Raw genomic sequence first — 25,784 nt, forward strand, 5'->3', positions numbered from 1 at the left:
TTATTACCTTTTGTTTTTGACCGGCAATGTTTTCTCTTTTTTATCTGTCAGTTTATTTTTACAAATAACATCCAGAATTTTGTCGCAATTTGCACCATTTTTTTTTTTTTTGGCATCTGTTTGTTGTGATCCCAACATCAACAATCAGTCAGACAGGAAGTAGGTAATTGCGCAAACCTTTTATCTAGCAAGCTAAAATATTTGTTCTGGTGAGTCCTAGGAGGTCCACTCTCTCAAGCATTGCCTCTTATCTTTGGGGTGGAGTAAGTTTATTGCTTAATGCCTGAGGTGCCCTGACCAGGAAATGCTAATAGAGCTGCCCAGGCAATTTTTAAAAGGCTACAGTTCCTCCTTTAGGAACACTGGCTTCTGACCTTATGTTACATCTTCCTGTGGTGGGAAGGAAGAAAACCCTGTGATCTTTTGAATATTCTTCAGATTTGTAAATTTCTTGAAACGAAAGATAAATATAGTTTTAATCTTGTCTTTTGTTTCAACACCATTTTTTTCTCCATGAAATGAATATCATTTTTTTTTCTTTATGCAAAGGATATCATTTTTTTTTCTTTATGCAATGGATATCATTTTTTTTCTGTTTGTTTTGAAGAAACAGATAATTTGTTCTTTATAGTAACCTGCCTGGATAACCTTTGTTTACTCTGAAGATTTATTAGAAGGATTTGTAATTATTAAACTTAATTTCTGTATTTCAATCGTTTTCTTTCTGATATTCTTATGGATGGCTCTACTCTTGAGGAGAAATTGATTCTGAAACTTTTTGGTCTTTCTTTCTCATCAAATCTTTTTTGGAATTCATATGTTAGATTCAATGCTCTTTCTGCTTCTCATGAAGTTGGTTCTTTCTATCATTCTAAACACTTTCTCACACAGAAGGCTATTTTCTATCTCTGCAAATCTAATATCAGACCATGTATGGAGTACTGTTTTCATATTTGAGCTGGTGAATCTCTTTTCCATTTTAGGGTTCTTGATAAAATGCAGAAGTGCATGTAATTTGGTTTCTTCTTCTCTGAAACTTTTCTCATTGTTGCTAGTCTTAGTTTTTTTTTTTTTAAATAAATACTATTATGGTATGTGTTCTTTATTCTTTGTTCCAGCTCGTTTGACTCGTTGGTCTAGTAGTCTTCATTAGTTCACTGTTTTGTTATCTCATCTGTAATATAGATTTTTCTTTTCTTCAAAAGTTTCTTTCCAAGAACTGAAGGCTTGTGAAACTCTTCTTGCTGTTTTCCTTCTACCTATAGCCTTTTTTTTTCTTCTTTTTTTCAAGACTAAAGTCAATAGGCATCTTCCTGGCTTTGTGATAATCATCTTTTGTTCTTGTTAGCGATTTACATCAAGTGGCTTCATGCGTTTCATGAAGCAATTTTCATAGTAAAAATAAATTCATTGTTGTTTTGAATATAAATTATTATTATAGATAAAAGGGCAGTTATCTATATATATGTTAACATATCCAGCTAAAATTCTATAACTACAAAACAGACATTCACAAAGTTGATATTTTCTAGATTGACGTTCCTCTGGGTGAATAATATCCAAAATTTAATAAAAAAATAAAAATAAAAAATAATTCTGTTTCGTACTAAACTGATGCAGATTTTGTCAGTGGGGGTGGGGTGTTTTTCAGTTATTTGATATAACTAAATGGAAGTAACTGATTTTTGGCAAGGACTTATTTTTGGATGCTGACTCATTATACTTGAGTAATTTATAAAATTGTGCGTGTGTGTCTATCTAATGTATGGACTGGAGGAGAAGAGGGAGGGGAAACTGATGATAGATATGGAAGTTTTATTAGAAATATGTTACACTTTTGCCCCAGTCCTACTAGTATATGGTCCTGGATATGACCTTAAACTATATCCGATGGTGAGGCCTCAGCTTGCGGGCTTTGGGGAGTGAGGAGCCACCCCTTAATTGCCATTGCTCCCAGGTCCACTGACCCGGAGTGGTAGTACCTGTTAGGGTCCCAACTATGGGTTAAATAGAAACCGACTTGAAAACAACAAATATATTCTATTAAAAAAATTTTCTTCAAAATCACTGGATTCGGCATTAAATAACCTGAAAAGGGTTGATATGCCATAAAACAAACACAACCAACCTACTAGTATGATAAATAGATACTAAAAATCTTGAACTAAATACATCTATAAACTCTATATAATTGTGAAATATCCAGCTTATTATTTGCAGTTGAAATAAGATTCTATGTGAATTGATCTAAACTATATAAATTTAATTTTTATTATCCTAATCTCTCATATATATATATATATATATATATATATAAAACTTAAAGACTAATGAGTTTTTAATAAATTTAAATGTTTTTACAGATGATAAAGTTCTTACTTTGACAAAATTACTTATGAATTGAACAAATTACTTGTGTTTGGTGATAATAAACACGTTTGCATAGACAACTGCTTCAACTAAACGATGATGAATCTATTTTTTGACTTTAATAAAAGATTTGCATGTTGGAATTTTTAAGGTGAGTAATATTCGCACTCCTTGCAATTTTCTCTACATTTACAAATCGTTTGTTTTTCAGAAATTGAACTTGTATCTGAAACAACAGAGGCTGAATTGAAAGCAGCTGAAGGAGATGGACCAGTTTTGTCGGAGGGAATTAAATTAGCGTATACCGTGCCAGGAAAAACAGTAAGTATTTTTGAATTGGAATTATAAGTTTAATGTCACAAACTGCAGGCATCAATAAAAACGTAACAGTTCTTACATTAAAATCAACTTTATTCGCTATTTTCATTACCAGACAACAACCTCAACAAAACCAATTAACCTCGTCCCTTGAGGCTTGCATTCACAAATATCCATGGACTTAAAAGTAACCTAGATGATCTAAAATCTTTTTTCCTAGTAAACTCTCCAGATATCCTGGCAACTTACACTTTTCAATCCTCTCTAATTACTTTAACATGATGGGATACCTCCTTCACTGCTGTAAGAACTCTGACATATATATGCATGGACTTGGGGTCTACATTTGTAACAGCCTCCCTTTGACTAGAGAGCGCAGTCTGGAATCAGTTGATTGGGCCTTCATGTGCTTTAGATTAATCTTGCAACACTGTGTTAGTTACTTATACTTTCTCTATTGTTTTCCTTCAAATCAGGACTGTGCTTTAATCAACTATGTCTCTGACAGTATAGATGGGGCACTCTTTAGATATTAACGACATGTATTTGGTGATTTTTTTTTTTTTGCCCGCTACTGTAGTTGGATTGGTTTCTTGAGGTGTACGGACGCAGCTGAAACTCTAGAAAACAACTTTCAGTCGGTAGCGAAATGTTGCCGCAAATGGATGTTAACATTTAATGCTACTAAGACTAAGCTTCTTATCTTCAACAAGTATAAAAAAAAACCCTTCTCAACCAACAATTGCCATGACAAAAAACACCCTATCTGAGATCTCCCTGGCCTATCATTCACAGGCAACATGAATTGGAACGAATAGGTTGAGGATAGTAATTGTCTGTATTTTTGAGATGAGGTGTTTTCATTGATTGAGATTGTCGGACTGACTTCCTCATCTTGGTTGTTATAGTCACAACGTTTCGGCAGTTTTGCCCTCCAGCCTTCATCAGATGTTTTGTATCGAACTGGGGAACCATTTGTTAGGAGTCTCGAACCCAACCCTTTATTATTATTACGGGGGTACCATGTTCGGAATCCAGCTAGGCTCTGGGATATAGTTGCTGATTCTCTATTTTGAATGTTACTTTTCACTGCCTTCGTTCAGGATTGAACTCAGCACCTTTGGGTAACTGTAAACTTTGATACAAAGAATGTAGACTTCCTCTATTGTGCTAGGAAATTAATTGCACCATAGAGCACCCTATATCTTTACAAAGCCACTGTTTGCTCATGCATGGAGTATTGAGCATCTACCACTGTTGGCCAAGCTTCAACACCTGTCCCATCATCACAATGTTGCATCCCTGTGCCTGTTTTGCAAGTACTTTAATTGAATATGCTCTGATGAACTCATAGCACTTGTGACCCCTAGATGTAGATATTCCCAACTAACCCAACTAGCAGCAAAATCCCACTCCTTTTTATTGTTGAGATCCCTAGATGCTAAAAAGCCTTCTACACTAATATTTTTTTTCCCTCAGACTCTCGGTATTAACATGCAAAATCTTATTTATTGCAGACTATTATTCTCATCTTTTCTTAGTTGTTTCACAACGTTTCGGCCAACTATTCCTCTGGCCTTTGTCAGGTGGTAACCACGATGGATAGGAACTCTGAATCTCCTGACTGCATTCATTGCCTTCCGTAATTGTTGTTGTCTCACCACATTTTGGCCAAGTAAGACTCTGGCTGGCTTTGGGTAGGATTGAAACCGCTATCTTCAGACAATTCTCACCTGGAACTGTAGAGATTCAATGTCTCTATCAACTTCATCATGGGTTCCGATTAAATACTACTAACAGTTCAGCCTGGCTTTGCTTGGGCCCTATGTACTGTTCGTAACTTTATGTGCATATATATATATATATATATATATATATATATATATATTATAAAGTTTGACTCGTGTCCAAGTAGTCTACATCTAAAATTTCAAGTGTTTAGACCCAAAATTAGCATTACAAGTTGATTTTTTTTTCTTTTTAGATAATTGTTATTTTATCAAATTGCATGAAACGAGCTATGTAAAAGATGTTTAAAACCTGTTGAATTACCATCAGTAGTTCAAAAGTTATGAGAATTTTAAGTGCCAAAATTTAGGCTTTTCCGTGGACATTTTTCTTTAGAAAAAGTGGGCTAAATTACGGACCTCAACATTTCAAGAAATTCGGTAATTTTGCCACCATTTATTTTTTTTTAAGTTATTCTCATGAAACTTTGCACTTTTATGTAAAATTGTGTGCTCTTTCTGATTATGCAGTCAAATCTGATGTATCTCTTTACCATAAGCCATGAATTATAAATTCAGATGTACAAATTTCATTTTTTTTTTAAATTGGCGCATGGTATCATACAGTGGGTGTCTATTTATGAACAAAACTAAGTATTATAGTAGTATTTAAATATAGCTTTATTGAGAGTAGGCATTTTCCTGCCTCCTCACCAAAGGAGAACTTAATCTGGAGTGTGTGTGTGTGTAGTCAGCACCAACCCTATTCAGGGTTTAACCGGCTTCCTCTGGAGGAGGAAGTTTCATGAGAGTGTGAAATTCACAAGCGGTCCCCAGTCTCATGTATATCCCCGTTAGGGGAGATGACGACGTTAGGTTTTTGCAACTTTTTGCAGGGAGGTGTCGACGTCCTTCTACATACAGCACCTGGACTTCCCAAATTGGTCACCAATTTTAGTAATGACCAGGCTCAACGTTGCTTAACTTCAGTGATCTGACGGGAACCGGTATGTCAACGTGATTATGCCGTATATCTGGAGTGTAGCCATTGAATGCCTAAAAACCATTCATGGCCATATTTACTACTCCCCTCAAAGAAAAAAAAAATTGAAGAGATATAAATTAATCTCAGAAATAAATCAAAGAAAATTTTTCATATAGATTTTGGATTTCTGAAAATAATTCTGAAACTATTATCTATATGAAAATGGATGATATATGCCGATTCATCTTATCAATTTTTAAATATTCCTTGTCAACTTTGCTCGGTCGTAACTTTGCTTCCTGTGGTCGTAAAAATATACATCAAAGTCCAGTAGAGATGGACTTCTGTTTATGTAGCCTGTAAAATTTCAGCCATATCCAATCAAATTTGACCCCCGCTCATGTGTATTTAAACTCAACGTATAAAATGTAAACATTGAAAAAAACGGTTTACATTTTTGTCATCATTTTTGACCGTTTTTTTCATTTTTAACTTGGAGCATAAAAACATTGAACGCATAAAAGAAAAATAAATTAACATCATTGGAATGTTTATTCTATTCTGTTTCCATCAATGTAATTCTTTTAAAAATTGAAATTGACACACAAATAAAAAAGATATGACTTGTTAAAACACATTAGGGATGTCATATTGCCAACGTCCACGAAAATACAGCATATGCTTATAATGCTACCAAGATTCGTGGAGGAGTTTGGTAGAGTCTGCAAAGGTTAACTCCTTCAACTTTAACTTCTTGGCAGCCAAATTTTCGCCCAAAAACTGATTAAAAAGCTTGCTGCATGTCTGAATACACTTTATGTAAAATGTCAAATGTTTAGACCCAAAATTGGCTGAATCGTTTGCTAGAGACTGCAAAGGTCAACTTTTTTTTAACTGTGACCCCTTGGCAGCCAAAATTTCAGCCAAAAACTGATTTAAAAGCTTGCCTTATGTCTGAATACACTTTATGTAAAAGATCAAATGTTTGGACCAAAAATTGGCTGAGTAATTTGGTAGCGACTGAAAAAATTATTTTAACTTTGATCCCAATTTTAACCTCTTAACATTTATTGTTTTGGGCTCAAATCAAATTAAAATATTTGATCCATGTTCAAGTAACCTACATTTAAAATTTCAAGTGTTTAGACCCAAAATTGTCAGAGAAGTTTGGTAGAGTTTCCAAGGTCAAATCATTGAACTTTGACACAGCCAAATTTCTGGACGAAAACCAATTAAAAATATTTTCTAAATCTCAATACCTCTTATGTCAAATCTCGAATCTATAGACTCAAAATTGACAGAGTAGTTTGGTAGGAAAATGTACACCCGCAAATACACACACAGACAGACAATTTCACTTTTATAGATATATAGATTGCTCCCAGCTCCACTTTAGATTGGAGTGGTAATACCTGTTAGGACATCTGCTACTATTAGATCAAACTGTTTAAAGATATTGACTTCCTGAACAAAAGGTCTTGGATATGACCTAAAACTATATCCGATGGTGAGGCCCCACCTTGCGGGCCTTGGGGAGTGTGGAGCCACCCTTTAATTGCCATTGCTTCCAGGTCCACTATGACCCGGAGTGGTAGTACCTGTTAGGGTCCCAACTTTGGGTTAAATAGAATCCAACTTAAAAAACAAATATACCCCGTTAAAAATCGTTCCTCAAAATAACTAGATTTGGCATTAAATAACCTGAAAAAGGTTGATATGCCGTAAAACAAAAACAACCAACCAACCAATCCTGAACAAAATGCACCAAACATTGGTGTTATTGTCCCCCCCCCTTCTCTTTGCAAAACTCAATCATGTTCTGTAGAATCAAAAACAAAAACTATTCTCTTCTCCAAAACAATCAAACCAAATACCATGTATAAATAGTTGAAAATATAAAGAACTTGAAGCATAAAAACTTTCAAAATTATTGGATTTGGCATTAAAATAGCATGAAAATAGTTGATATGCTGTAATGCAAAAACCAACCAATCAAAAGGTTTGAGAGTTTATAATATGAAGAATTAAAATCGTGTTCATAGGAAATGGAGAAGAGTTAATAAAGGAGAATGTTCCTCATAAGTGTGTATGTGCTTGTTAGTTAAAGGGTGGGTTTATGTGGTTTGTAAGTGTGTGTTGATGACATGGTGTTGCTTTCTCAAACTTACAACTGTACATTATTAAACTGATCATCTGACATAACTTTTTCTAAATTTGTTGAGCTTCCTTTCTCTAAAAGACCACCTGCTTGATCTTTGCTGATCCCTTGTCTACAATACATCCTGTTTATAACCACTCACACTAGCTGATAATATACCACTAATATGTATTTTGTTAATTTTCCTTATTTTCTCTTTCCAGTCTTCGACAAATGAAGAAAGTGTTGAAAACACAGAACTCAGTATTGATGAGTTGATGTCGCAGCTGAAAACCATTTAGACAGTTACATCTGTGGACTTTCTTTTTTTTTTTTTTGAAAATGATCAGTCAAATAAACCATTTATTATTTTGGTTGGAAAATGAAAACCGAAACGTCATTAAGTGAAAAACTGAAAGAAATTTTTCCCCGCCAAAATTAATTAATTCCACCCTTTTTATTGCTGGCAGACATTTAAAAAAAATAATAAATAAAACTTTGGGTAAGTGAAAGCAAACACCAAAGACTATAAAACAGCTTAAAAGAATAATAAATATATTTATAAATTTACCTGTTTAAAATTTTGTGTGTATTTTTCTTTATTGTTGTTGTTTTTAAAGTGTGTCTTAGTGTCTAAATAAAAAGACTCTGCCTATGAATCTGCCATAGTTAAGATTCAGATAGCACTAGACAACCTGTGACTCCATGGTTCAACATTGGGATATTCTACATTAAATGAATAGATAATAAAAAAGAAAACTAAAAAATTAGACATGTTCAACAGTATCGATTTTTTTTTTTTTTAAACAACTATAACAGAATCAACAGCGAAAACACATTTTTTGAAAAGTTCAATTTTCACAAAGTCAAAGGATTTCAGAATACATTGTGATGACATTGCTCTTTCTTTTTTCATTCTCTCTCTTCCCTTCTCTTCTCTCTCTTTCTCCTCTCTCTGTCTCTTACTCCTTCTTTCTTCCTCCCTCTCTTCTCCCTCATTCTCTCTTCCTCCACTTTCCTCCATTTTCTCTTTCCTCCTTTCTCTCTTTTTTTCACCCTCCCTCTTTTTCCTCCCTGTCTCTTCCCCCTTCTTTCTCCCCTGTCTCTTTTATATCCCCACCCTTTCTTTTACTCATCTCTCTTTCTCTCTTCCCTCTTTCCTCTCTTTCCCTTTTTCTCCCTTCGTTTACGATCCTGGATATGACCTAAAACTATATCGGATGATGAGGCTCCAGCTTGCGGACTTTGGGGAGTGTGGAGCCATCCTTTAATTGCCATTGCTCCCAGGTCCACTCTGACCCATAGTGGTAGTACCTGTTAGGGTCCCAACTATGGGTTAAATAGAATCTGATGTAAAAAAAAAAATATACTCCATTAAAAATCGTTCCTCTAAATAACTAGATTCGGCATTAAATAACCTGAAAAAGGTTGATATGCCGTAAAACAATCAACCAACCAACCCTTTGTTTACATTATTCAATTTCTCTCACCTTTTTTTTCTTGCATTCACTCTTTATTTATATACTTGTCCTTCCTCCCACCATCTAAAACCTTCATATACTAATGAAATGTACACGGTGACAAGATGAAAGCAAACAACATCCTCACAGTTTTAATAAATCATAACAGCACTCACATTTCGATTTACATATGAACAAATAAACGTAAAAAACACAACTTTTTATCAGATATATAGATTAGTCTTATCTTTATTAGTCAAAAACCTATCTGCCCTCCAGGTGACTTTTAATCTAGTTCTTTTTGTATTCTGTTGAAATGTATAACTTACATTACTTATCATTAATATAAATCTGTTATAATTTTAAAAATTGTTTTCAGTAAAATTACCTTCCTTGAAAATTAATGGACATGATATATTTTTTTTTTTTAGTTTTGATAATTTATCCCTTTTTATAACTTTATTTAATTACTGTTGATTTACTGTTGATATTAACAAAACTGTTGCATATATATAGGACAATAAAATTATAAATGAATAACGGTAAACAATTATAAACGGCTTAAAATGTAGTTATGCAAATGAGGCATACAAATAGTTGTGTTGGGTCTGGTGTCTACTATTTATACAGTATTTCAACAAACTATGTTGTATTATTGATTTAAATCACAGTGAACCGTTTTGATGATGTAAACACATGCAGTGTAGCATGTTTTGCTGGCGCATACGAATTGGCAGGTGTTTCAGTGATAGATGCTTGGCTAAAAGAAGTGGGGAACACAGAAAACTTAAAATATTTTTAGCCAGAGTCAGACCACCCAAAAATATTCTTTGTTGGAAAAAAATAATATCCTCATTGAGTGGGAAGAGTCCCGTTAAGATAAGCTTTATGAAAGAAATAATGTCCAGAGTTGTCTATGGGTGAGCCCAGGAATAGAGATTGGCTAGATGTTATCGTTGGTGGATGGCCGAACAATGATCACCCAATATAAAACCAGATTCAGTCAAGGCTGAAAAAGCTCTGGAGGAAGAGTTTAATATTTGAAGTGGGTTTTGGTGACAGCTGCCGGCAGTTTTAGCAGTATGTCTCTCTGGACCAGTTGGGTCCTCTGGGGGATTTCAACCAAAGTACTGTGTATTTTGACTTGATCAGGCAAACATCTCATTTTGCTATTCGACCATGGAAGAATGAGCACCACCTGTAAGCTCTAAGAAATAAACATTGTTTGTTTATGACATCCACTTGGGATGTAAATTCATTGTTGCATCACTGATGGCAACAACAACTTTGGATAGCACAACAGGTTGAGTGATTACAACCGTAATAATAATAAAATAATAAGTCATCTTCCATCATGTCCTCACACAGCACTATGAACCAAAGATCTCCCGAGAGAATTTTGTTAGGAAATCTTGCCTCATCCATGCTTTTTTTTTTTTTTTTAAACTTAATTCCCTCGGATTATCAGTTATTTTGAGGATTGTAAAAGCATTTAATTGGTCTTCGGTTAATGTTATGATAAGAGATTGAACATAGGTTAGATTCATATTTCAAATTAAAATGTAAAGAATTTTACAAGCATCTCCACAGCAATTGGAGTTGAAAAGCCCTAAAAATATTATTTTAAATTTTACTGTTCAATTTTTAGAGGACAGATCAGTTTATTACATAATTTTAATGGAAAAATGATTGCTCTGAATGTTTTAATATTTTTTTCTTTTTTAGTACAGTAAAGTGAAGCACAAGAAAATGTTCATAATGATAATGTAGATGAGATAAATAGAAAAAAAACTTTTGCCTTTATTGAAATAGAAAGATTGAAAGCTTATTGGTGTGCAGAATAACAGAATATAGCCATGTCAGCTGAGCAGATAAATAAATGAACAAAAAACATGAAAGAAAACTTAAACGAGAAAACAAAAATTTATTCAGCCGGAATTTGAGATACGGGTATAGAAGTCAAAGAGTGAGGAGACATGGCTGAGAATTAATGGGTTTCTTTGACAAGAAATTTTATGGTAATAAAAAATTTTGGTCATTAAATTGTAAAGTCTAGGGTCCCTATTTATCCTTGCAAGCATAAAATTACACACAAGGTCGGTTTTCTTTTTTTTAAGTAGAAGATATCCAGCTTCCTCAAAAAGAAGCACTCCAGATGGAACAGAAGTAAAAAATTTTCCAGTCAAGGATTTCTCCTCTAATTGAGAACATAACAGATACTACACTTTGAATTATTTTATTTGGTATATTAATAGTGGTGGGACTAGGAATCAGAAGAATTTGTGCCTATGTTCCGATGCTCAAAACGGTTCTTTTAATTGTCTTCTTTTAAATTGATTTTGTTTAAAATAAAATCTTCCACTACTTGTAGTAATAATAAAATAAATGTTTATTGATTTTAAACTAATAGTAAAATTAAAATCTAAAGATCCCCACCTCCATCTGTTTTTATGCTTGAGAAAATGTCTGCACATTTAGCGTGTGCTTTTACAATAATCAGGGGAAAATATCAACTCTACATTTAGAGATTTATAAAGAATCAGAATCGGTAATTGTATCAGAATCGGGATTTTAGTACGGAATCAGTAATTGTATTGGAATCATCCCATCACTAGTATATCGTAAAAAAAAAAATATAATGTAACAAATTAGGCACAAGGTGTTTCATGGAAAGACACTGGTCTATTTGAAACCACTATCAATAATTTCCCCCACTCTTTATCTGTGCCTAAACCTAAACGTAGATTCCATTCTGTCCCATCCCCACAATGTTGCATACTTGTACCTGTTTTACAAGTATTTTAATGGAATGTGCTCTGATGAACTCATTGCACTTGTACCCCCTTTTGATGTACATACTTCCGAAAAGCATCAAAGTCCCACGCTTTCAATGTAGAGGTCCCTAGATATCGGAAAGCCTTCTACTCATAGTTTCTTCCATCGGATTGCTAAACTTTGAAATTTCTTTCCTGTTTCTAGCTTTCCTGACTGTACTAACATGCACAAGTTTAAATGTAATGCAAACAGACATTTTGCTCATTTCTTTACGTAGTCCCCTGTGTTACATGATAAGGGCTGTCCCCTTTTCATGTAAGTATAAAAATAGAGAGATTAGTTAAAATGAAAATAAGAGAAAGCAGAAATCGAACCCTGGACATAAGTTTTAAAGAACAATAGGTTTAAATGGAATGTCCAATAAATTGTTAATTCGGATGAAATAAATAATAAATAAACTATTCAATTGTTAAAAGAATGTGGATAATAAAATATTGGTTAAATAAATTAGATATGTAGGTTGAATTCCTTTGTGAAAATGAAGAAAAAATAGGTTATTGAAAAATCAGAATGTTCAGGAAATGTGCAAGTCCACGCATGTTGATGGCACGTGAATTTTAGTCACGTTGGCTGGACATGCATGGATTTCTCGATATAGGAAGTGAGCGTTATTTAGGGGGACAGTCAGTGAGAAACTCAGAGAGGGTCTGGAGTTTGGAATTCAAACGTCTAGGAAGCCAGACGATCACTTTGAAACTAAAATGTGAAGCTTTGAATTCTTGATGACGAAAACCACGGCCGGTCGTGACGAAATAAACCATCATGTGTTTTATAAAACGTCGTCTTGTCTTATGATTCTTACAAAAAGGTAAAGTGAAAATTGTATTATATATCTGTGTTATAAAATGTCGTGACATACACATCTCATATCTACACTAAGACTTCCCCTTCTTCTTCTTCCATAAACATAATTAAGGAATGAATATTTAATATATAGGAATCGTTATAAACGAACAATCTCTCTAAGTCTCTTACAACAACATCTCTCACTCTCTCTCAACAGCATAACTTGTAATAAGAAACTCTCTCTCTCTCTAAGACTCTCTTTTAATGAAACCCCTAGATGTAACACCTGTAGACAGAGGTCAAATAGTAGCCCCTTACATCCAAGTGATTTGTTTGGGGTGAACAAGAGTAAAAAATGAAACTAGACCATTTTATTTTTCCTTCCAGAGCCAAGATCAAGAAGATAAATCTCTAAACGGAAGTGGGAGGAAATAGAGATGGAGTTTGGGGAGGCTGAGAGCGTAAAATTGGAGTGGGCATCTTGGAGGAGTTATATTACCAAAAGCTGAAAACGAGGACAGTACTCATTCACTAGACTAAATAGGAATCTAACTTACCGAAACGTCTGGGGTTTTATGGGACTATGAACCGCATGTGCCATGCTCAGGCAGAAAACCACATAATCATATTTGAGTCTGTCCTTTTTTTACCCACAAGTTCACAACTCATATTCACCTTTTATCAAATTCCAAGATACTTTGACCCTAACACAAAGGCAAAGGGCTTTTTGAACAGTAAAATTTTGAGACTGAAAGTCAAATGAGTCTGTAGAAGAGTTGTACTCTCGGGAGGGGGTATATATTTTGTACATGTATACACGTACATGTAACGAGTGTCTTATTGAATGTGCGTCTGTTCTTCATACATGTATTTCCGTGTGATCGCCTAGTTTTTAAAATAACACAAAACAACTTATCTGTATATGTTCGTATATAAAATGACAAATAAGAGATGGAATAAACATTTTTGTCTCTTGCCAGACTAAGGAAGACATAGCTTCTGCAAAACGGATGAATATCATTCTACAGGGTTACAACATTTGGCCAATTAGGGAGCACACATGGTCCATCTTCGATCTTGTTGAATGGAAAGCTGCAACGAAAATTCTACCACGAATAACAAACGTCAGAATTTGAGATATGGGTATAGAAGTCAAAGAGTGAATCTAACATGCTCTCATTCCGTCAACCATGACTGGGTAGAAGTCCTAAGTAATTTGAAATTGTATTTTGAATGTCACCTGCACTGAAGATTGAACCTTCAACCTCCAGAACTTATAACTGAATTTTACCAAGTATTTTATCCACTATGCTATGGGTCATTGTGACAAGATACACCTGAAGAAGGTTGGAGGTTACCTTGACCGAAACGTTGTGCAAATAACACTGAAGATGAGAAAAATAGTTTGAATAATCCAAATAAGATGGAACTTATTTATTGTGACACTGTGTTAGTGATGTGCAGAGAAAAGTGTCCCCAGGCATCCAATCATATTCAAACTACTTCCCTTTCTCATAAAATTTCTCAGCACTAGGACTTATACTTGAGTCTTTTAGACAAACAATCAAGGAATTGGTTCTGGGCATTGACAGACCTCTGCATGCTACCGCCTTGTACTGATGTTATTCCAGAATGTTGTTCCCATCTTGGAAAAGTTGAACACTGATACAGCCCTGTCTACATCTTATCGGTTTTCCCTCTGCTAGCTGGCATCCCTCTGTCGACCATCTTTCTTGGCTGCCCATTATAGACTCTATACCAACTTTCTCAGGTGTCTCTAAACCTGTTTACATCATATATTTACGTAACCAAAAATCCTTGCCTGGCCTTTTGTCACGTATCTTTGTTTATTAAGATCAAACATTCGAATTTTATATTATTAAACATCCTTCTAAACATTTTATTGTTTTATATATTTCTGGCTTAATTATTTCTACATTAAATTCCAATCCTATTTCAAAACATTCTTCCGTTATCAAAACACTTTGTTATTACCATAATTGTCACCAGTTCAAATATTGGTCACTCACCTCTCCACCTGGGACATCCGATGTTGCCCAGGCCATAATATAATAGGAGGAGGTAAATAATCAAACGTGGAAGATTATTGGTGGTCTATTAAATTCTGGTTATGTGATGTCCTCTTCTTAAGAATATGATTTCTTCAATTTGTAACCATTTTTATTTGAACTTTTGGCCAATTGCATTTATATCGCAAGATACAAATTTTATAAAATATATATATATATATATATATATATATATATATATAAACTACTTCATTTACTCACATAAAATTAATATACGAAAGTATAAATTTATGCATAAACTTTAAGTATTTACTTCAAAAGTGCTCAATACATAGGTAGAGCTAGTTAGTAAGTTATAAAATATATATGGCGATTAAGCTACACTGAATATTCCGCGTTTCATCCACTCTAGAACTCTTCAGGCTTATGAACATAAGCCTGAAGAGTCATAGAGTGGATGAAATGCGGAATATTCAGTGTAGCTTAATCGCCATATATATTTTATAACTTACTATATATATATATATATATATATATAATATAAAATTATTTTTGCAAATTTTCAGAGTCTAACCCAAAGACTTTAAGTTGACGCATCAAATTTTGCTTTCGACTAGCCAATTTTCATTTTTCATTGTTGCACTGTATTATTTGCAATATAATAACACATTTTTATATTGCATATCTCACCAGATATGCAAAACATAAATAGCAGTACCAACAAAATACAGAATTAGCAGGAGCAGCGATAGTAACAGCAATGGCAGCGCTGGAAATGAACCATACAAGGGTGTTAACGACTGCTTTTTCTGTGTTCATGTTATCAATACAATTCACAATTCATTTTAACAAGAAAACTACCAGAAAGATTATCCAACTCACAAACAATCAAATCTGAAGTGTAAACATTACAGTTCAGGGGTCTTGCAGGACGTCTATTGGCACAAATAATTAATTCAAGGGACACTGTGGGAATATTTTTACTCGAATATATCCACAAATTTATCAGCATTAATCCAAAATGGACAAGTGAACATATCCCCTAAACAGATAACTCCTTCTTGTGAGTCAAGATACAGACACTAACACAACCTGAAATAAGAAAACTCCCTACCGCTGAGCGTGCTTGTGTCTTAAACTATGTCTGTGTGTAACAGCAGCAGCATGTGTGTCCAGGCCTCAATGAGCATAGTCTTCATTATCAAAACAACTCCGCAACAATCAGCAGCAGCACTGCTGCTATTGTCACCATCTTTTGAGTCAAGCAGCAACGCTGACACCATCCTTCAACAATCAGCAGCACACCTGCTGTCATTGCCAGCTCCTCAACAATCAAGCAGCAATACTGCCGCCATAACCATCACCATTGTTATATTCACATATCCCTCTATATTTACATGATAAAGCAGCAGCAGCTGCGACAGTGTCAATAATGGCGACGCTGAGAAAAATCCATTCGTCGACGCAATGCACATGAGCTCACTAGATTCACACAGCAACGTCAAAGCACGTTTTTTTTCATATACACACATCAATAGAATAGCTCACACATCACTTCAACCAAGAAAACCGCCAGATAAGGCTGCACAGCAAAAGAAAAAAACAAAATGTAAAACACAAGCATCGCAGTAAATGCAACTCAGGCAGTATATAATAAATAAGTATTGCATATAACATTGCAATAATTTAACACCGACTAGGTTACATTCACAACTTTTTCAGCTTTAAATTCATATAACACATGCATACATACACCAAACAGACGATTCCCTACAACACATTAAGACACAATAAACAAACACAATTAAAAAAGCAAAATGCATGCTAATTATCAATTGCCCTTTGTCTTCAACTACGTCCGAGCCACCACTATAAAAACACTAGCCGTCGCAACAAAAAGTTAGTCGCCCAGAGTCACAGCAAATCTACAGCATGCGATAATTTTCGGCTCCGTCGGATTCCTTCCCGACATTAAATCCACTCTCGCGCGCATCATCCTTACAAACTTTGAACACTTTGTTTATTTTTACTTTCTCATCAAGATTAATTTTTATAAGTAAACGACTGAGAAATCAATCATTTAAATTTTAAAATTATATTGTTTGTCTGGTTCCTTCTCGCCACCATACGCTTATTCATAATATAACACTATCAGAAATCAACAATACGATCAACAGCTCTGGGAATAAGGACTGCTATCTACAATAAACCGGTTACCTCTCTCAACTCAGTAAACAGTAGCACATCCTGATAATTAATAGAAGGCAACATCAACCCCACTAACTCATCTGAAATAAAAGTTTTAATTTAAACTTCTTTATGTGTCCTTCTTGCTTCCATGCGTTTATTTATTTACAATAACTCATACCAGGGGTTGAAATACAACAACTGTTATCATCGTAATACAACAATATTATTTAACTACAATTTACTTTTAAATAGTCTGGCCAAGACGATTGCTAATATGAAACATTTTTAAACAATTGCTTAAACAAAAAAAGAATCAATAAGGAGGATCTCCTAAGTCAGACCCAAATAACATTTAAGTTGAAATTTTTTTATTTGTTATCATTGTACCATGTTATATTTGCAACATAATAACATGCTTCGCTACAATTTTTTCTTTAATTACTTAGTCTAGCCCAAATTTAATTTAAATGTAATTTATTTTATTCGTATTATTATACATATCACCATGATTAATTTAGAACGTTTTCTTTCAGATTATTAAAGCATCATTCATGTTTTTCTGCAATATTCCTGCCCATGTCGACCTGAAAACGACCTTCTTAGTCAACTGAAAGGGGGGGGGTCATCTTCCATCATGATAATGCTCATCTTCACACAGCACTATGAGCCAAAGATCTCCTAAGAGAATTTTGTTAGGAAATCTTGCCTCATCCATGTTTTTTTTTTTTAACTAAGTTCCCTCGGATTATCAGTTATTTTGAGGATTGTAAAACCATTTAATTGGTCTTCGGTTAACGTTAGGAGAAGAGATTGCATATATGTTAGATTCATATTTCAAATTAAAATGTAAAAAAATTTGACAAGCATCTCCACAGCAATTGGAGTTGAAAAGCACTAAAAAAATATTTTAAATCTTACTGTTCAATTTTTAGAGGACAGATCAGTTTACTACATAATTTTAATGGAAAAATGATTGCTCTGAATGTTTTAATATAAATAAAGGAGAAAGAAAAGAACACAAAGGTCAAAATTACTTTTTCTTTTAAAATTTTATTTCTAGTAAAATGATTCCACTTCAAAATCTACAAAAATCTCTGGTTTGGGTCAGAAGACATTTTGAAGAAAACTGGAATAAATCCACAATGTCTGCCAAAAAAAGATGAATAGCAAATGTCGTTCATCTTTTGGTCTCAACTGAAACTTATTTGTTTCTGAATTTTTGAGATGAGGATTAATAATTCATATTATTTGGATTCTTCGGACTACTGTTCTCATCTTGAGTGTTATTTGCACAACGTTTCAGTCAATGTAACCTCCGACCTTCTTCAGGCATATCTTATTAAACTTTGGACTCTTTCTATCAAACTCGGTAATCTGCACAAAATTTCGAACAATTCCCTTTATTCAATATGTGAGGATAACATGCTCTCATTCCGTCAACCATGACTGAGTAGAAGTCCTAAGTAATTTGAAATTGTATTTTGAGTGTCACCTGCACTGAGGATTGAACCTTCAACCCCCCGAAAAATTATAACTTACAGCTGAATTTTACCAAGTATTTTATCCACTATACTACGGGTTCTTGTGACAAGATACACCTGAAGAAGGTCGGAGGTTACCTTGACCGAAACGTTGTGCAAATAACACTGAAGATGAGAAAAGTAGTTTGAATAATCCAAATAAGATGGAACTTATTTATTGTGACACTGTGTTAGTGATGTGCAGAGAAAAGTGTCCCCAGGCATCCAATCATATTCAAACTACTTCCCTTTCTCATAAAATATCTCAGCACTAGGACTTATACTTGAGTCTTTTAGACAAACAATCAAGGAATTGGTTCTGGGCATCGACAGACCTTTGCATGCTACTGTCATGTGCCAAACTTATTTAAAATTAGAATCCCTGCAAACAAAGTTACACATTCTTATCGAGTAAAACCAAATTACATCAAAACTTGTTCCACTTATTTTCTCTCCAAAAATTTTGTGTTTAAGACAATAAATTGATGGTAAATGAAAATTCCATCATTTTATCGTGCATCAGCTGTACCTAATTGACGTTGCCCAGGAGTATTTTTACTTCCATTTCTTTTGCCTTTCCTTTTTCTTTCTTTTTCCCATTGAGAGAAAAATAGCACAATAAACGAAATTATGTTTTTTAAATTGCACTTTAAAAATTAAATTTAATTATTATGGTATTGTTCCATCATTTAATTATTAATTGAACTAAATTGTTCGATTAGTGGTAGTAATAGTAGTATTGTTTGTATCTTACTCCCTTCACATTGCCACTTTGTTGTAGGGGGCTACTATCAGGTACATAAGCATCAGGGGTACTGTGTAGGGAGTTGGGCAGCAAGATGTCGGTTCACGTTACACTTGAACTTCTGCATGTCAGTACAGTTGGGGAAGCAGGGACCCGGAAGGGAATTCCAAAGTCTGGGGGTTCTGGGGAAGAAACTACTGGAGTAAAAGGCTCTCTTACATCTAGAGATCTCTACCGTGAAGGGGTGGGATTTAGCTGCTTGTCGGGTTTGTTGGAGGTATTTACGTCGTAGGGGCACAAGTGCTTGCAGTTCGTCAGAGCATTCACCGTTAACGTACTTGTAGAACAGGCAGAGGGATGCAACATTTCGTCGATGGAACAGAGGCTGAAGTTTAGATGACATTTCAGGACCTTTTCATGGCAAGTGCTTGTCTGAACTCCAATCTCTGGTCCACCCTTGCCAAACTTCCGCAAAAACACTAGCTAGCTACAGCCACTATCAACAATTTCCCCTTCATTTTCTATCTGTGCCTAAATCAAAATGCAGATTCCATGAACAAAGCTTCTTTCCTAGAACTGCCTGCCTGTGGAACACCGTTTCACTGGTTTGCTTTCAGGCTGAATACAACATGGTAGCTTTCAAATCCAATGTAAACAAGTTCTTGTTGAGCCGTCCCTTTAAATAATCTAAATTCCACCCAATTTACACCATTAACGATTACTACACTACCATATTACATTCATTAACCTTTATCCTCAAGTGGCCTTTGGGCCTTGATAAGTGGTGACTCGCTTGTAAAGATCAAAACTTTAGATTTATGTGAGATTCAATCTCTGGTATTGACACAGAAAAAACTACTGCCTTAGTAACGTGTACTCTGCCTATTCTTTTTATGTCAAGTATATGCTTTTAACACGAACAGAGAAACTGCAGAAATGCCACAACATTTAATAATACATAGATTCTTAAAAGAAATCAATATCAAGCACAATATATTTATTGATTTTATTTCAGTCTTAATGTAACATTTTAAAATAGATTCTGACATCGAAAACGGATTTTAGTGCCTGTGCGACTGTTGTTTATGAGAGTCTAGGTCAGGGTAATCCAAAGTTGATAGAAATTTAAATCTGTTCATTGGAGAACCTTTTGGCCATTTTATTATTTTGAAATGGTACCAGAGACTGAGATATATGGACTAATGATGTGGTCAGTGCTCACAGTGACCAAGGACACATGTAGAAAACCATTATAAGGGAGATGCGTGATTTGTTTAGCCTATCTGTAACCAAAACTATGTCACATAAACCTGAAACTTATATACAGAAAGATCATCTATGCATCAATACTGTTGCGACTACTTATAGCATTTACCTAAACAATTTATATTATCTTAACTCTGGAATTTCTATTATTACTATTCAGTACTGCAGATAATTCAATGACAAAATATAATTAAAGAAAAGACTTTTTCACAGAAAAAAACTGTACATCTTCTGTCAAAAATAAAGGAAAAAAGAAATTATTGTTTGTCAATATTCATACTAATCTATATATACAAAAAAAAAACAAAAAAAACGGGCCCCAACTCTAATTAGGCCCCGTTTCTTAGGCCGAATGAAATGAAACTTTGATCATCTATAAAAGTGAGAATGTGTGTGAGGACATTTCTCAGCCTATATACTTAACAATGTTTTTATTTACAAACTTGAAATTTGGTATACATGATAATCAGACATGTGGAAAACATTTTAATCGGTTTTATCCGGGGGGGGGGGAAGGGCTGCTAAGGGGTCAAATTTGAAAAATTGGCACATGGGAGTCATCAGATTTTTATCTCTTTGTTAACTATTTCACATATGTGCATGCATGAATCGTTCACATAACAGGTTCCTTATGTTAAGAATAAGTAGGTTTGAAAATATTTTTAAAGATCGTGGCAAGCTGGCCTAATGGTTATCATACTTGTCTCACTGTATTTAGGTTTTGGTTTCGATCCAGCTCGAGTATTTTTTTTTACTTACAAGAAACAAACTGTTTATAAAAGACATAATACTCGCATGCACATGTCTCAGTTTCTGTATTAATGAATATAATATTTATGCATAATTTACAATTGGGCATCATCGGGTGGCCAGCTGGTATTCATATAAAATAATTTTAAAAAAATATATCAATCGTTGGAGGTTAAAAAGAAGAAAGAAAACGTCTCATACTGGAAATATAAAAAAAGAACTCATCAATCACTTTCTAGAGGTTGTTAAATCCACAAGCAGTTACTCATGATCCGCACCATATATATCATGTGTCTTTGGTCACTGAGAGTACTGACCCATCACCACTGAGAGACATGGTGGTGGTGTCTGACCACCATATTAATCCATATATCTCAGTCTCTGGTACTGTTTCAAAATAATAAAAATACCAGAAGGTAATTCAACAAAAAGATTTATCCTAGTCAGAGGAAGATGATTTTGTAAACATTTTTTTTTCTTCTGCAAGCATACGTCATCCTCCCACATATAACACTTGATATTACCAAATATCACGCATCTGATACTGACCAGGCACAGCGTTGCTTAACTTTGATGATCTAATGAGAACTGGTTATGGCATATGTGACACATACATTAAGGAAGACCACATGAGGGAACGGTTTGAACTAATTGAACATATACCGACAAGACATGTCTATGAAACAATATAGTTATTCGTTTACAAATGAAAACAAAAGATTTGACATTAAAGTAACTCAATACAGGCCATAGGATTAATCATATGAACAGTTCGGTTTCAGGGTGTAAAGTATAAAACCGGGTGTGTTGGTCAAGACTAGCCATTGAATTCATTTGGTTAGTGGTCAACCATGGTGAAAGTCAATCAAAATTAGGACGGTTTCAACTATTGTCAACAATTCAATAGTTGAAACTTCCATTGTTTCTCTTTTGCTTTCAGGTAACCGACAAGGTTATTGAGGCCCTCTTGTTTACTTTAGGGTGGAAAAGGAAGGGAGATATTTTATCTCAACTTGTTTTTAGAAATTTTGTTTGTTTAACAATTTTAACAAAGATTTTCAATGTTTTTTCTACATTTATTTATTTTTTTTAAACAATTTATTTTAACAAAAACTTTTTTCAACATTTGATTTTCATTAAAAAAAAGTTTTTTTTTTGTTAATGTTGCAGTATTTTTAACTAATGAGGGTATGGTCCCTCACTGTTGGTAGATTCTATTTATAAACGATGCTGCTAGGAACTGACAAATCAAATTAATTCACATTCTGCTACCAACCATTCAGAAACCAGAATTGCTCCATAAAAATTAAACCTTTTCTTAGCAACCTCGCATATGTGCTTTCTTTGTATCAACACGGGAAGAATTTTTTGCTCTGTGGCTTCCAACTCAAGAATGGTCTACTGAGAACCAGTCACCTCCAGAAACTGTTCTGAAACTAAACATGGCTTACAACTTAAGAGTTAATTTAATTTAAAAATGAGATGAATAAATCATTTTGTTTTTAATTTTTTTTTTTAACAATTAATTTTAATGAAGATTTTCAATATTTTCCCTACTTTTATTTATTTATTAACAATTTAGTTTAATGAAGACATCTTTTCAACAATTGATTTTTATTTTAGGAAGGTGTCTTTTTTTATTTGTTTTGACGAAAACATTTTTCATTGGCTAGTTAAAGGAAAATAACATTTCTATTAGAAGAAACTAAGAAAAACACTAAATATGCAGCTTTATTGACTTTTTTAATTTAATATTTTTTTTAAATTCATAAATGAATAATAAAACACTTTTTTCAGGTGCTCACTGATTCATTGATCTTGTTCGGTTTCATTGTTTGCAAACATTTTAAAAGAATTTATTGTTTTGTAATATAAAAATTTAAATTTAAATAAAAAATTTAAAATCAACTGTTAAAAAAAAAAAATCTAAAAATAAGTTATCTCCTTTACTTTGCCACCCAAAAATTTAAATGGGCCGCTATTGACAGATAATATTTACTCCGCACCTCCCTCGAGAATATGTGAGATGTGGATGCATTTAATGGTGACATGGCTGGTATTGCACATTGAGAATCTCCTTGGAATTGTCTCCTAACTGAGACTGTCTCAAGCGATGGAAAATGAACCCAATACTTTTAAAGAGAGGTAAAGCCTAGGAAGATCTTTATTTACAGCAAGACCTGAAAGCAAGAAGTAGAATTTAAAAAAATCTTTCTTAGGAAAATAAAAATCTGGATTCAAACAATAAGAAATTTTATTGACTTTGAAAAATCTTATTAATTTGTCAAGACAAGAAAGACATTCAGGATCAAAATTGAATCTGCTGCTGCGATACATCAATTGGTAATGGTTAACTCACTGGCTCATGGGTTTGATCCTTACTGATTGGCTCCGTACCTTGTGCCAAAATCAAATAAAAGGCGAATGAGATATGTGTTTATCACTCACATTCATTCTTTCAATGTGACCAAACCAACACACTCTCCTGTTTAGCATGTTTCATAGACATGTCTTGTCGGTATATGTTCAATATGTTCAAACCGTTCCCTCATGTGGTCTTCCTTAATGTATGTGTCACATATGCCATAACCAGTTTTCACTAGATCACCAAAGTTAAGTAATGCTGAGCCTGCTCAGTATCAGATGGGTAGTATCAAGTGTCCACATTTCATTTTCCTCTGAGGTCATCAGATCTAAGTCTATCGTTAAGCCTCACATTACACATTTATCACATCATTCTCTCCATGCAACACATATCCTCAACCTTCACTGACCAGGCTTTACTTCCATACAGCATCATACTGTACACACGTTTGATAGATTCTTCCATTCAAATGACAACAGTTCTTTGAAATTACTGCATCCACTCCTAAATCTGTAATTACACCAATATCAGCACCCGCTCCTCCCTGTGCTCCAATGCTATCACCAAAGTAACAAAACTTCTGGGCAATCTCAAGAGCTTCACAATCTGGATCTGCTTTCTACACGTCCGAGTTTTGTTTTTATTGCCTTACGCTTCTTACACCCAAACTAGTCACCATCCCTTAAACTACTAGTACTGCCAGTGCACTTCTTGTGCACCTAATGCTTGCATTTATTAGGTTGGTGCAAAAGTTTTGTTGTTTTTTTTTAAATGCATTTTCAACCCAAACAAGGCACAGTGCCACTTTGATGTAGGGGGATACTATCTGGGGCATAATTTGTAGGGGTACTATGTAGGGAGTTGAGCAGCAAGATATCTGTTTACATTACACTTAAACTTCTGCATGTCAGTATAGTCAGGGAAGCAGGAACCCAGAAGGGAATTCCAAAGTCTAGCAGTCCTAGGGAAGAAACTATTAGAGTAGAAGGCTTTCTTACATCTAGGGATTTCTATGTGTAGGGGGTGGGATTTTGCTGCTTGTTGGGGGTCTTTCCGTCAAGGAGGTACAAGGCCTTGTAGTTCGTCAGAGGGATGCAACATTTCGTCGATGGAACAATGGCTGAAGCCTAGCTGGTAGTGCAGGACCTATTAGGTTGACGACTCTCTTTAGAACTCTGTCTAAGAGGAAGAGACAGGTAGCAGATGCACCAGCCCAAATGTGACAATACTCTGTAGATGGGCGAATGGTGGTCTTGGAGAGGTACAGGATACTCTTAGGTATAAGTAACTTCCTAGCATGGTAGAGAGAGAGGTCTCATCTTTTTTTGCAGCAGCCTTGGCAATGCCCTCAATGTATCTGTTCCAACTTATGTTCCCCGTGGATGTTAAGTTGTGGTATTTGAACAAAGTACTTTCAGGTAATGTATCATTAGTCATGGCGATTAATGATTGAGCAGGTTTCTTGTAGTTATTAAAGGAAACAAGCTTAGTCTTGGCAGCGTTAAATGTGACCATCCATTTTTGTCCCCATTCCACTACAGACTGGAGTTCTTTCTCTGGTGTTTCTGCCATTGCCTTGGATACATGTTCATTCGTTTTCTCCTTATGTCTGTTATAGAACGTGGTGTCATATGCAACTATACCCATCTCAGAGACAATTTTATCAGAGAGCTAGTAGAAGGGACGTTTTAAACCCTTGTAATTTATTTTATGCATATTGTTATTATGGATCTAGGCCATTAGTGTCTTGTTATTAGTGTCCCGGATATAAAGTGTCCAAGGTCTTTAGCGTACCTTTTCAAAAAAGTATAAGGTTGTAAACAAAAGATTAAAAAGAATAGTTTCTCGATATAACCCCAAAAGCAAATCAGAATTTTTGCAATGCATTGCTCGTAATTTGAAATATAAAATGTCTGTTATTATTTAGTAATATAATCAGACATGTAACTCTAATAGGTACTTTTTTCATTTTGGCGTTAGATAACCTATATTCAAAATAACTTGCATTGCTTGAAAGCTTGATATGAAATATGTTCAAATTGTGTTTGCATGTACTTTTTTATTTTGACGAAGATATAAATTTGATTGCTCGAAGGCTTGATTTGGAACCATTTTAAATCGTATTTGCATGTACTTCTTTTTTATGGCGATATAACGTATTGTAAATTTTAATTGTAATAAATGGGACGAAGTTTCGTTTCATATTTTTTTTTATTCTTAGCAAAATAGTGGTGGCTGGTGTGAACTTTTTATTTCAGACTGAGGTGTAACTGTTCTGTCCTAAGGTGGTGTCAAAACCT

General features: G+C 34.3%; 1 protein-coding gene and 1 pseudogene across 1 annotated transcript in view; one reads left to right on the forward strand and one right to left on the reverse strand.

The window, feature by feature from the left end:
* LOC145241460 (ubiquitin-like modifier-activating enzyme 5) overlaps positions 1-8,107 on the forward strand; it is a 70,975-nt gene extending 62,868 nt beyond the window's left edge. The window contains exons 11-12 of the mRNA XM_080104440.1: positions 2,582-2,691; positions 7,762-8,107. Of these exons, the coding sequence (XP_079960566.1) occupies positions 2,582-2,691; positions 7,762-7,839 (188 nt within the window). The 3' untranslated portion in view covers positions 7,840-8,107. The remainder of the gene's footprint in view (positions 1-2,581; positions 2,692-7,761) is intronic.
* On the reverse strand, positions 5,331-5,449 carry LOC145241909 (5S ribosomal RNA; annotated as a pseudogene).
* Positions 8,108-25,784: the final 17,677 nt, after the last annotated feature.

Source organism: Euprymna scolopes, chromosome 20 (assembly GCF_053919585.1).
Source record: "Euprymna scolopes isolate OS-2025 chromosome 20, ASM5391958v1, whole genome shotgun sequence".
NCBI lineage: Eukaryota > Metazoa > Mollusca > Cephalopoda > Sepiida > Sepiolidae > Euprymna > Euprymna scolopes.